Source organism: Mustela nigripes, chromosome 12 (assembly GCF_022355385.1).
Source record: "Mustela nigripes isolate SB6536 chromosome 12, MUSNIG.SB6536, whole genome shotgun sequence".
Lineage (NCBI taxonomy): Eukaryota > Metazoa > Chordata > Mammalia > Carnivora > Mustelidae > Mustela > Mustela nigripes.
Window position 1 is genome coordinate 106,161,168 of NC_081568.1, and position 14,738 is coordinate 106,175,905.

General features: G+C 36.5%; 1 protein-coding gene across 6 annotated transcripts in view; it reads left to right on the plus strand.

The window, feature by feature from the left end:
• The window catches only part of ATG10 (autophagy related 10), a 309,264-nt gene that overhangs the window by 140,325 nt on the left and 154,201 nt on the right, over nucleotides 1-14,738 (plus strand). For all 6 annotated transcript variants that reach the window (XM_059418179.1, XM_059418180.1, XM_059418177.1 and 3 more), the window contains one exon: nucleotides 5,382-5,489. In XM_059418179.1, coding sequence (XP_059274162.1) covers nucleotides 5,382-5,489 — 108 coding nt within the window. The remainder of the gene's footprint in view (nucleotides 1-5,381; nucleotides 5,490-14,738) is intronic.

The window sequence follows — 14,738 nt, forward strand, 5'->3', positions numbered from 1 at the left end:
TTGAGAAAGAGATAGCGTATGAGTGGGGGGAGGGACAGAGGGAGAAGGAGAAGCAGACTCCTTGCCGAGCAGGGAGCCTGATGAGGGGCTCAATCCCAGGATGTGGGGCTCAATCCCAGGATCCTAGGAACATGACCTGGACCGAAGATAGCCACTTAACTGACTGAGCCACTTAGGAATCCCTCTTTGTCTTTTTCTTTTTGGTTCACTGGAACTACTAATACATGGGAAATGAAAACTATTTATATATTGATAATAAAATCCGTTCTTAACATTTTGATATTTGTCTTTTAACTTTATAGTGTTAAGATTTTTTCCATGGAGTAGAAATTATCAGTATTTTGTTATGACTGTGGGGTTTTTATCTGTTTTTAAAATACCTTTAAAATACATATATAGAGGTGCCTGGGTGGCTCAGTCCTTAAGCATCTGTCTTTGGCTCAGGTCATGATCCCAGTGTCCTGGGATCCAGCCCCACATCGGGCTCTTTCTCTCACTCCCCCTGCTTGTGCTCCCTCTCTCACTGTGTCTCTCTCTGTCAAATAAATAAATAAAAATCTAAAAAATAAATAAATAAAAATATGAGATTGTGTGTGTGTGTATTCCAGTGTTTTCATCTAGCACATTGATGATATTGTTTTTCTCATTTAAGTCTTTATTCCTTTATTTTGTTGTAAGGTGAAGGTATTCTATGTAGATAACTTGAGTTTTGACTGTGAGGAGGAAGTGTTCTCTTTTTCATTAGTGGTGTCTGGGCTGCAGCACCTGGACATTTCCTGTTATTTCTCTTCTGCAGTGACAGAGTGAAGCAACCTGCTTTGTTGTGGATGATCAGTAGGAGTTCTGATGGCTGAAGTGTAGTTGGACATGGGACAGTGACAGTGTTAGGTGGTCATAAAGGCCACTTAAAAAACAGTCTTGTGGGGGGGTGCCTGGGTGGTTCAGTGGGTTAAAGCCTCTGCCTTTGGCTCAGGTCATGATCTCAAGGTCCTGGGATCGAGCCTTGCATTGGGCTCTCTGCTCTTTGGGGAGCCTGCTTCCTCCTCTCTCTCTGCCTGCCTTTCTGCCCAATTGTGATCTCTGTCTGTCAAATAAATAAATAGAATCTTTAAAAACAAAACAACCCAATCTCAGCAAGACAATTATCATATGATCTCCCTGATATGAGGAAATGGAGAGGCAACATGAGGAGTTTAGGGGGTAGGAAAAGAATAAATGAATCAAGATGTGATCGGGAGAGAGACAAACCATAAGAGACTCTTAATCTCACAACACAAACTGAGGGTTGCGGGGGTGGGGTAGGGGAGTAGGGAGAGGGTGGTTGGGTTATGGACATTGGGAAGGTACGTGCTATGGTGAGTTCTGTGAAGTGTCTAAACCTGGCAATTCACAGACCTGTACCCTTGGGGCTAATAATACATTATATGTTAATTAAAAAAAAAAAAAACAGTCTCGGTACCATCAAGATGAGAATTTGGTCAAGCTGAGAATTCGCGGAGGCCAGTTTAGCATATGGAGAGCTCCAAGCGAGCCATGGTATTCCTAGAGGCTGGGAATTGATTCGTGGCCATTACTCCTGAGATAGTTATGGATTGGTTGACCCCGTTCTCAGAATTTAAAATGGCAGCTTCAGTGAATTAAGTAAAGTAGTTCTCAACCCTGGCTGCTGTCTACACTACAGGAAGATTCTGGTCTGAGGGGGACCCTAGCTAGGTTGAGAACCACTGTTTAATGTAATCGGTTTGTGATGCCTTTGAATCAGGGGTTGAAGTGCTTGTTGCCTCAGTGCTTCCAAATGTATACACAAATCATCTGGAATCCTGTTAAATACAGATTCTGATTCAGGGTGTCTTGGGTAGAGCTTGAGATTCTGCCCATCTAACAAGCTCCCAGGTGAGGAGGAGGCTGCTGGATCCCAGACCATACTTGAATGGCTTCGGCTTGTTACTCAGAGTGGGAAGCGTCGGTTTACATGCCGTGAGAGTCAGTAAACATGTTTCTGCCATGATCCGGACTCTAGCAGAATTGCTTGGTTAAAAGAGCACTGGGTCAAGAGGCCTGACTTCCACCTCCAGTACTTCCCCCAATTAATTATAAGACAAGTCTTTTAAAAGTACTTCAGTCCTTCACTCTCTTATCTCGAAAATGAGATGGTTGAACCAGATAAATTCCTCCCCAAAGCTCCCTTTGTTCCTACCTCTCCTGTTCTGGTTCAAGATTTTTTCAGGAACCAGGGACCAGGTTTTTATGTGGAACTGTGCTCTGTAGTTAGGACCTTTTCTTCCCCAGGGAAAGGGGCCTAGCCCCCAACTTTGGATTAATTGGGGGAAATAACACATGTCAAAAAATTAAAGAAAACTTTTTCAAAAGAGATTTTATTTATTTGAGAGAGAGGGAAAAAGCACAAGTTGGGGGAGGGTCAGAGGGAGAGAGAGAGAGAAGCAGACTCCCCCCTGAACAGGGAGCCTGATGTGGGGCTCAATCCCAGGACCTTGGGATCATGACCTGAGCCAAAGGCAGATGCTTAACTGACTGAGCCACCCAGGAACCCCCCAAAATTAAAGAAAACTTAATGTTGCATTGTAAGCTATCGCAAGTACAGAAAGAATGCAGGAAAGATAGAGTTGGGTGTCTACCAGAAAAGTCAGTAGAGATTTGAGTCAGTTATCATTTATTGGGCCAGATGGACTGTAGTTCTAGCTCAGGGGGCAGTTCTTATGCTTTTATGTTTGCTTGTTTCTACAAAAACAAACCTTCAACAGTGAAGAACAAAACATATTTTTCTGCCTTAAATTAAAACAGTGTAGGAGAAAAGCCTACTTTCGTGGAAGCAAATGTTTGAAAGGAAGCTAAAACGCTATAAACTTTTTTTTTCTATACTTAATTTTTCAAAGTTTATCTTGACTGTTGAAAGATTGATACCAAAAAGAAAACTATCATGACCAGATAGAGACTGAGTCAAAAACCCTTCTGCATTTCCCTATAGACACTAATAAGTAGTATCAGAAATTACCTAAAATAGAAATAAAATACCTTAAATTATAGGTAATATTAAAAATGACATAATTCTCTACTTTAATTCATTGGAAAAGAGATCAGATAATACATTTAGATTTTATAACATAGGTGCATAGGAATTTTGGACTTAACCTCTTGATGTCAAAGGAAGTGTATTTTACCTTGTAATTAGGGTTTTACTAAATTATAGTTTGCCTTAGGAAGAGTTTGTATTATCAGCGCTCATAAAATAGAATAGTTACTCTCATTTGGTAAATCAGATTCAGTACAAAAGTTTAGTTCTAACTCTTCTCTGAATATCTTAAGAGTTTTTTTTTCCTATCGCTAGATTATTTTTAAATTGCAGACTGCTTGTACTTTTTGTCTCACAATCACCTACTATTGATGGCTTTACTATATTTGGTAAACCCTCTCTATCATCAGCTATTGCTTATCTATTATAATGAGGGTAATCATATAATACAGTAGAAACCATGTAGTTTATTCATTCAAGTCAAAACTATTTTATTGTTTAAGAGATTCTTTCTGCGGTCTTAGGAGGCTCATTTTCAACAATAGGAAAACCTCATCTGGTTTTAAACTAATAACATTTATTAGGTTAGGGTACAGCTAGCTTTAAGTGTGGTTGGTGTGAACACTGTAATCAAGAGCTGGTCTGTCTGCATCTTGTAGCATTGCTTTCCTCTGCATTGGCTTCATTCTCGGGCTTCATTTGATTATGTGATGGCTGCCAACACTGCCAGGGCTTTATCTTCCTAGTTCAAATCCAGTAGAAAAGAGAATATCCTCCCCCATCCCCTAACCCAAGTCCTGAACTGTATTTCATTGGCCCTGAGCAGATTTCTTGCCCTCCTGAATCTCCGAGGCCAGTAGGACTGATGCTCCTATTGGCCAGCAGAGTTCAGAGGTTCCAGGGGGCTCATGAATTATGAAGGGACATTATTCAACCTAGTAATAACCTGGAATCCAATGCTCTTCCATAGTTGGCATGATACAATTTTTTGAAAAGATTTATTTATTAATTTTAGAGAAAGAGTAAGCAGAGGGGAGGGGCAGAGGGTGAGGGAGAGAGAGTCTTAAGCAGACTCCACGCAGAGCACACAGCCTGACATAGGGCTTCATCTTGACCTGAGCTGAAACCAAGAGTCAGATGCTTAACCAACTATGCCACCCAGGCGCCCTAGCATGACACAAATTTAAAAAAAAAATAAATTCAATATTGAATCACTCACAAACGCTATAAAAATTTTCTTATTATGTAGTTAAAAACTGAATTTTTGAATCCTAGTAAAATTATTTAAGTGAATTATGAATGGTTTTATTTGGAATGCTATTCTGTACTTTTGTTGCTACATCAGATTAATCACATTTCCTTGATTATAGCTATTAAATTCTGTTAAAATGGGAGTGTTAGTGTGACGGTTTGGTGGAGAATTAATAATACTCATTAATTTGTGAGTATGTTTGTGTATGAGGAGGTATTACATTTTATATATGACTTTATTGAATTCAACCAAGTTTTGCTTTTAAAAAATGGAACTGACCACTATTAGATAAACAGTGTATTTAAGAGCAAGTATAAGACAGAGGTGAGAAATACAATTGGTGAAGGGCTTGGAAATCATATCTTCTATGGAACATTTGAAAATGATGGTAATTGTCTTCAAGTCTATGAAGAATGGCTTTGTAGAAAAAAGTTTAGTTTCTGGAGAGCAGAACTAAAACCAGTGAGTTAAGGTTAAAGAGAAACATTTCAGTGCAATATAAAATAGTATTTTCTCAGTGAACTATGTAGCACGTACCAAAATGGAGGTGGTGGTCATATAAGGAAGTAAAGCAAGGGTTCCTGGAAGTGCTTAGGTAGGCGCTGCGCAATTATCTCCCTGTGATGTTGTGATGGAGATCTTGCCTTGAACAAGAAATTAAAATGGAAGGTCCCTTCTAGCTTCAAGATCTGTTGCAAGTCCTCTATAAATTTCTCTTTTTATATAGGCCATGAAATCAATATTAATATGTAAGAAAGTATTTCTGTAGGTTTAAACGCTTTTTAACAGCTGCCAACCTGAGGTTTTGCTCTATGACTTATCGTCTATGTACTGCTTGGAAGAAAAAGGAGGGGGGATACCTAAGAGAAGGGAAAACATCATTAATAAGTGAGAAAAGTGGGGATTAAAACTTCTGTTCAGTGAATACTTATTATATGCAGGGTTTATTTGATGAGTTTCTTTATCCATAATATATCTCATATAATTTAATGTACTTAAGTTTTTATTACTCAGTTTGGAACTTACAAGAAACCATAGCTCTCAATATGATGAATTCTTAAAATGGCATTTTCTTATTATTCTTCATGTGGAACACAGGACTGTTCTGAAGGCTACATGTGCAAAACACAATTTCAAATGAAACCTGGGACACTGGTATCGCATCCGGGGACATCTGCCCATGTCCAGACATGTCTTCCCGTGGAGGTAAGTGGCTTACTAAATCATATTCTCCCTTTCAGTCTTTGTGAAGTATAAATGAAACAATTTAAATCTGTTAAATATATATTTGAAAAAAATAACTGGCATTGGATCCTGGGCCTACTCTAGTGGGAACATTGAACATCATTGGTTAGGAGATATTTTCTTCTATAATATTGAAAGCAGAAATTGTGGTAAAGTTAAGATCCGCTCTGAGTCAATACAGACTGTGGATCTGAAGACCACAGATGCCTTCCATTGCCTGTTGACTTTTCTCCAGTGAAATCCTCCCAGGACAGCACAGACCTGTCCCTCAGCTGATTAGTACGTGGCTGGAGATCTCTTTGCCTAGGCTGTCTGCATTTAACTGTTTTCTCCTATGCCCTTTAAAATATTCTGGATCTGGGTCTCATTCCTTAGGGGACTTTAACCTTGACTTGAAATTCTTGGTAAATTAAATTTTAATAAGGTGCTAATGGCTTAGTGATTTTCTGGGATATTTTCAATTTTATTTTTATCAAAATGCAAATAGCCTTCTTGTTATTGTTTGTAAGGAAATTTTTAATATATCCATGGCAAAAGCAAACAATAAAGAAATATGTAAAGAGTAAAAAAACTCCGATATGTCCTTTAACTGGAGATAGCCACTTTTAATATTTTAGTAAATATCCTTCCACACATTTTCTATCATCTAGACGCATATATATTTTTCCTTTTTGCAATGAACAAGTCATATATCATGGAGATCTTTCCATGTCAGTAAATGTAGAATTCCATAGTTCTTTTTAAGTGGCTTCATTGCATTCCATCCTATGGATATACCATAATTTTGGAGAGCCCATTCTGAAGTAAAATACTTGAATTCTAAAATAGAATTGGTGGAGATCTAATTGTTTCAACACAGTGGAAGAAAATACTAATGCTTGGAATTCTGAGCATCCTGGTAAATGGGAGAGGACACTTTTCTTGTGAAGGAAGAGCCCTTTCTCGGGACATGTTAAATCAGTCCGATTTGGCAATCCAGCGTTAGCTCTCCCTCCCCCACCCATATATGACACTGCCCTGAAGTAACTCTTGCCAGTGTAATTCAGTTTGCAAGTTATTCTTGAGGGTATTGTGTTTGGTAATAAGCTAAGTGCCCCTGGGTGGGCACTCAAATCCTGATTACTGTTTCATAGTTCAAATAGCCAACATCAAATCTGAGGCCACACATTTTAGGAAGCTTTTCAATTCATTATATATTAACTTTTAAAATGCACATGGAAATGGTGATTTTAAAGATGAATTTCCGGTGTAGGCCTAACACATTGGCAGAGATTGTAAAGCTTTAAAAAGTGGTATTGACAGTGTGAGGGAACTGACACTTTTTGGTTGTTGTTTTAACTTCACAGAGTATAAAGATGGCCACATACTGTGAACAATTTATTACAATTCTAGGAATTAACTTCATAAAATATAAGTCTTTTCAACATTTTTCATTTTAAACATTTTCTAAAAATTTTCAAACATGAAAAAGTTGCAGAAATTTTGCAGTCAACATCCATATTGTTATCACCTAGTTTCTACCATTAACATTTGCTGTGTTTGCTTTATTATATGTCTGTCCATCTATTCATCTATCAATACATCTTATTTTTTGATTTAATATTTTTACTTCAAAGTAGATTACAGAAAAATACCCATAGAATAATTAGAAATGTACACAGATTTACCTGCAAGGACATTCGTCTCAACATTATTTATACTAGGAAGAAATGGGAACTACTAAAATGTATAACAATGATGCATTGGTTAATGATGGCACATCTTTATGATGGCATTTTTGATTCAGTAGGTCTGAAATAGGGCCTGAGAGTTTGCAGTCCTGACAAGTTCCCGAATTTTACTATAGCTGCTGATCCAGGGATCACATTTTGAGAACCACTGCATTGATCTCTGATAGAATGCTTGGCATATTTGAGATGCTGTACAGCTGAGATGGTTAGATTATTAGTTAGATCATTAATATGATATATGACAGAGTCGATATTACAATAATATTGGAGGGATGAAAGATGTCTCAGGTTGGGTTTGGCAGAAGTAGAGCCTGGGATGGAGTTGCCTGTTCAAGTGATTTGTTAGGGATGGGCTCTTAGAAGAAAGAGAGTGACAGAAGCAGAATAAGAACAAGGGATAAAAGCTAAGGAAGAATGTGGTCTCTGCTAGAAACTAACTTGGATCTGATCCCATGGGAAGCTACGGAGCACAGACTACACCCAGAATTAGTTCCACTTTGTGTCATTGGAATGGGTCTTTTGTATTCTGTGACAGTTATTGGCTGTCCTTCAGTCATTGGGTAAAGTAGAGGTGAAGATAGCTTCCCAAGCCAGGTGGCTCCAGTGTTATTGAGTAATTCTGCTGTGTGTTGGTATCCGCTAACAATCAAAATAGCTAAGTGAGGATGGGTGCACTGGCCTTAAGCGAGCTAAAATGGGCATCAGTAGTGTCCACTACCAAAGGTTGATGTGAAACCAACAAAATGAGATCCACAGGGAACTATATATTTAAGTTCTGTATTTAGATGAAAGGAGGGAGACAATGCTGTTTTGGAAAATGTGTTTATTTTTCATAGAAATATTTCATAGAAATATGCGATTATGTTAACATGTGTTTTAAATGAATGAATTAATTATAAAGTTTGGTTTTAACTGCTAATACAATGAATGTCAATAGATAAAACTCTCTTAAACAGAAGCTCATCAGGATCTTCAGTGATTTTAAATGTGAAAACGGGTCCTGAGGCCAAAAAGTTTGAGAACCATTGATGTAGAATAAGGAAATATTACATTATAACATACGAAGAGCTCTGATAACTAGAATATATAATAAACATACAAGTAAGAGTTGAAAAATCATACTAAATAAAATATTTATCATAAGTAGAATTCATTCAGGCAGAGAAGCATCCCAGGGGCCATAAGTGGGCTTATATATATTGCTATGAGGAATATTTGGGGGTTCTGGAGATGTTAAGCTGCAAGTGAAGACCTAGGAAAGTTAATTGTCTTTAGATATCTAGAAGCCTGTTCTGTGGAAGAGAGAATAATAAGTTTACTTTGATTCTGAGGACAGAACTGGTTTGTGTTTGGAAATTATTTTAGATAATTCTCAATAATGTTTAGCGTTGTCTACAGTGAAGTTGGTCAACTTGCAAAGTTGTATGCTTCCTCCCCTTTCATGATGATGTTTAGCAACAGAGTGGGTATAGTGAGTGGTCATCAACTGAAATGCTTGGTTGCTTAAAAGACAGCTGGACGATGGGTGAGTGAAATGCGCTGATGGGAAGTGCGGTGGAGAAGTGGAGAAGGCATGACTCATCCAATAGGGGCAGCAGACCTGCAGCTCCAGGTGGATTTTAAAGAGGAGGCAAAGATCTGGATTTTTATGCATTGGCTTAATTAAAACAAAACAAAACAAAACAAAAACTGTGGAGGTCATGTAGACTATACATATGGGCTGTAGGTTATCCTTAGGCCACTGCCCTATAACCTAACCTCTTTTATTATAGAAAGGAGTCCTGCACTGTAGAGAAGACTAAACAAGGGATCTCTGAATTCTCTTAAGACTTTAAGCCCAAAAGTTACATGTCTCTCTGTTTCCAATTTAAAGATAGTCTGCTAATAGTTGTTTCAGTTTTGTCTTTTTTTTTTTTTTTAAATTTTGGCCATGTATAATGTGGGAAACTTGTCCTTCCTTGTTCTAACCAGAATCAGCATTCTTAATTGTAGAAAGATAGCTGGTTTCATGATTTCTTAGGAAATAAGAGTATCTACAATGGTATGTAGATAATCACAGGATTTTTAAAATTTATTTATTTATAGTTATTAATTCTTAAAAGATTTTATTTATTCACTTGAGAGAGAGAGAGAGAGAACACAAGCAGGGTGAGCGGGAGAGGGAGAAACAGGCTCTTGTTGAGCAGGGAGCCCAACACGGGGCTCTGTCCCAGGACCCTGGGATCATGACCTGAGCCACTAAGGGACCCTGATGACTGGATTTTTAAAAACAAAGCAACATATAATGGTGTTAATATTTTACTTTATCACCATATGATTTTTTGGATTTACCTAAATATTTTTCTTAGGTAAATTAAGATTTGATCATTTATTTAACAATGTTAAAAAACATTTAATAATTGGTCCGCTTTAACAAATATGAGTTTATTGTGAAAGTCCTTATTGAAGTCTTACTTATGTAAATTAAATAATAATTTAAGAATGAAAGTAGGAACACAAGCTGTATATCTCAATTAGATATTTGATGAAAATTTGTCATTATAAACCTTTAAAATACATATGTATATTATTGCAAAATAACTGCTAAGCTTTAAAAATATTTTGTAAGATTCTAGATTAACTCATTGGCTCATTGGCTAATAAAGACTTCAGTAACTAGTGCGGAGAAACAAGGTGATAGTTTTCTATCATGTATAGCATTAAACCACTCTTAATAAAAGGTAATAGTGAGATGGATATTCAAAATGGGCATTGATTGTTAATAATCAATAGTAAAAATGATTGGTGAGGCTCAAAGTGGAAAATATATGAGAAATTCTTTTTTTTTTTAAAGATTTTTATTTATTTATTTGACAGACAGAGATCACAAGCAGGCAGAGAGGTGGGCAAAGAGAGAGGAAGGGAAGCAGACTCCCTGCCGAGCAGAGAGCCCTGCCCAGCAGAGATCATGACCTGAGGCTTAACCCACTGAGCCACCCAGGCACCCCTATCTGAGAAATTCTTACCTATAGAACTAGTTTTCTGGCTGACATTGCTTTGCATGTTTTCGTTTTATCTCTGACTTCTTCATTTATGAAAATCTGAATCATTTTCATAGAATGGAGATGCCCAGACTTTGGCCTTTATTTAATTCATTTCAGGCACCTATATATATTTATTTTAAGTTGGTCAATTATTTTTTATATTATTGCAGTTTGGATTCTTCTGTCTAAAGTTAGATTGCTAAAGTTCCATTTCTTCCTCTTGAAGAGGTATTAGAGATGGGTGTGGAGCATGTTTTATTTATTCATTTACTATCTTCATTACTTTAGAGCCTCAGGTTGCACCTTCATTACATTTTTTAAAACTCTGAAAATGATAGAATCATAAAAATAGCAATAGTATGCTACTGGAAAAAGGATTTTTGTCCTAGGGCCTCAGAGTTCACTAACTGGGACTTTCCTCAGTCCAGGGCAGGTAGAATATGATAGAGAGCCCTCAACAAAAACAACCTATCATAAATTCCCCGAAGCATAAAGCTGAGAATCAGTAACTGGAGATGATCGCAATTGCCAAAAGACCATATTCAAGAGAATGATGCTCTTCTGAGGTAACCAGGTCTTCAAATATACTCATTTGCCCTAAGGATTTTATTAAGTGGCTTCTAGGATAAGTTCTATTTTGTATGTCCAAAATAGATTCCTATGTCAACATATCGTGGTGTTTTGTTTTTTTTAAATAATGGAATAAATGACAAGCCACAGTTCTCAGTGTTTACAGTTTTTCTGTAAAGCAACTGCTATTTTTAGACTAAAGTATAAACATGTTGGTAAATGTAAATGAGTAATAAGCATGATTTCCCCCAGTATTTGAAAATGTAATTATTAAAGCAATGTTAAAATGCCAGAAAATCTTTTATATTTAATGTGTGTAGACACAGAAGGAAGGATATATAGTAGTTACTCAGTGTTTATTTATTGATATGATTAATCTAATGTTGATAGGTAAATGAGTTTTAAAAGAAAATAACTATTAATATAGCAGACCCAATCCCACTTGTGTGTTTTTCTTCAGATATTTTGAAAAAGTTACAAGACAAAGCAAGTCTTGATTTTATTTAATTTAGAGTGTAAATATATGCCATAGAGTGGTGTGCTATTTGACAGTGGCGAGTATAGGACATTCTCAAAACCAGTCAGGACTGATTGGGATTTACAGCTCTAATTGTAATTAGGATTACTAATTGTAATATGGATTATTATACTAGATATAGTATTTTAATGCAAATTATATTTCTTTCCTATATGACATAAGTGTTAACTTATTCTTAGAACTCATCAGAAACTACACATAAAGATCTAGCACTAAAACTGTTTGCTCTATTGAAGTCTTAGGTGTGTTAAAGCAACTTAGTTTCTTTTGTGAAGCCAGAAGGTCTTACAGGGAAATGTTCCACATTCTCCTGACTCCTCTAACTTCTCTAGGTCCTTGGTACCTGAATAAATATCACTTTGCAAAATTCAGAGAGTGTATTAGGTTTATTGAGAACCTATAACCTACATAGGTTTTTAAAGTTACTTCTACATTTGAAATTCTCTGTGCCCTCTTCTCCCTGGCAGAGCAAAGTGAGAATCTGGTTTTTTGAGACAAATCAAGTTGAATCAATTCAGGTAGATAGCTAATTCCTTTTCTATTTATCAAGCTAGTAAAAAAGCTTTCATAAAGGCACCTGATACACTCATTGTATTTTAATTCAGCAGCACATTATATCAGAAAGTTTCCTTTATGTATAGTTCTAATAATGAGGTTTTTGTTTTTTTTTTTTAATCAAAGGTAAGGTTATTTCTAGTCATAGATATGTAGTTCAGAGAATACCGAACTGGTATTTCTGTATCAAAATCTGACAAGCTTTCAGTGTGGAATGCTTATGTTCAGTTGTAAAGCTCTAACAGGAACCAGTTGTTTCTGAGGAAGGACACCTAATGTATTACTTTAATTGTTCTAATTACATGTTCCTCCCATTTCTTCTAATGAATTTGAGATGCTTTCCATGAAATAGCTTTAAAAAATATACTTAATGGATTGATAGACGGTTTCAAACTTTATGTGGGTCTTTTTTCATGGAGAATTTCTGAGTAGGATATCTTGATTTTATAATCAAATCTAAAATAAATGAAACCGAAACCATTATTTGGTACTTATTACCCCCCCGCTTTTTTTTTAGCCAGTGGAAATGCCATGTGTGTAAAGGGATACATTGTCTAAATCTTAGTTAAATTGAAAAGGTTAATTAAAAAAATATTTTCTGGAGTGAAAAATATGCATTAGCCTAATTTCCTATTTTCCTCAAAAACAGTTTTGTCATATTTATACTCTAAAGAAATTGAATGTTACAATGGAAATGTGTGATCTCATGGAGAACTATAATCTTCAGATATTTAGAGGGTTGTTTTCTGGGTAGCTTGAATGAAATTAGTTGCTTGTAGGGGGTTTTTTAATTGTCAGATAAAGATGAACTATTGTATCGAGTATAATTTTACTATAGAACCATTGCTCAGAACTAGAGACAGTCATACATGTAGATTGCTACTTATATAAGAGAACTCTATAGCCCCCAATATTTCTTCCACTAGTACCTGAAATGCCTGCTATTAACGAGCCTTTATTAAAAATGCAAATGGATTATTTTGCAGGGAGAAAACAATACATTTTCAAATTGGATTAGTGGTTTTGAACCTGACTATTCATCTGGTTAGATTACTCTGATCACCACTGTGTTCTTAGAAGCATCAGTGCCTGACATTAAAAAATGCCAAAAACTAATATAGTCTATATTTTTATTTTTGTGGATTGAATTATCTAGGATTTCCTGTCTCCTAATATACTGCTAACTTAACTAAAAGTCAGCAATATTAGAATAAATATTTTATTATTATTAGCTTATTGTCTACTTATTAAGTAGTACTTACAATGAAGTGCCAGGCATATTTATTTAAGTTTATTTCTGAATTTCTGTGCCTAAGGGTGAATAATAGTCTTACTTTAAACTATTGGACTGTGTTAAAGGTTTCAAAGTGAAAAGCGAAGGGGAAAAGAACTCTTAAGATTAAGGCGCCAAAGTGTTTCTAACAGTTACTGGTTTTGATTGCATAAATGGGGTATGGGAACTTCAATTACGTTTTTTCATATGGTGCTTGCAGATTTACTGTTTTAGAGATATTCTTTGCTCTTAGCACATTCTTAGTCTTTTGTATTTGTGATAAGCATTGAGAAGTCACATCCAATTCTAGCTGACCCCAAAGGAGCCTTTGGGGTTTGTCTCAGCTATAGTTTACAATGGATTGGGAAGAGTAGGAAGGCTGTCAAGCCAGCAGTGTTATATAAAGAACATCCAGGTGGATGCCTGAAAGAATGCCTTCTTTGGCTCATGGGTCAGAAGGTACAGCAGCCTGGCTGATTAAATGTGGTCTCTATCTATACTCTTGTTGCTCGTCCCTTGCTTATTTTGAAGGAAAAGTAAAGTAGTTGTAATCTGAACGGGACTATTCTCGGATGAGATAGTTAACATGACCACTGACTAATCTGAAGTGACATTATTAATGCTTTTTTCCCAATAATTATTTATTAAATAGTTCGCTTTCAACCTCCCTTCAGGTCTGTTAGATGTGAAACAAAAGGGAAAAAATACATGATGATCTCAAACTGTGAAATTCTCCTGTTTTATCAACCTCCTTATTTTCAACTGTATTCACTTTTTTCCCTCTGCATGTGCTCTCTACACCCTTTTTGTCTCAAGACCCTTGAAGATACCAGTCGCTTTTTTATTTCTCTTACCTTCTTTCTTAGTCTTGATCTTGCCGTCTCAGTAATGCCCTCAATACCTAAATTCCATAGTCCTGTACCTTTACACCATCCTTAGGTTGCCACTTCTTAGTCGTCTTCTACAATCCTATCTCGCCCCTTTCCTTTCCTACCTGATTTCTTGAATAAGTAATCTATAATCCCTTCCTTCTTGTCACCCCTTTCAACTTCAACTCTTTTTGTGTTGACATCTATCAAAATCAAGCTTTGGACTTTGACTTATTCTAAGTCACTTGTTACCTTATAATGACCACATCTAGTGTGACCAGGTTACAACATTTGACATGATCGATTAAGCCCATTCTTAAATTTTCTCTCCGTTTTGCTTCTGGGACACTGGTGACAAATGATTGTTTTTATTCTAACAGGTCATTTTCATTATTCCTCTGTGGCTGATATCTTCCCTGAACCAGAGTCCATGGGGGAGTGTTGAAGGTCACCTCATGCAAACAGAGATGAATCCAGAGGGCAAGGGTGGGGCTGGAAATGAGAAACCATATCAGTAGTCACGACTGTAGAGCTCATCAGGATCTTGGGCAATTACCTCAAGTAAAGCTGAAGTGCCCATAGCTTTTCAGTTTGACAGCTGGCATCCTGACAAGTCAGACTGACTTAAAAACACATGGTTGGAATCTGGCAG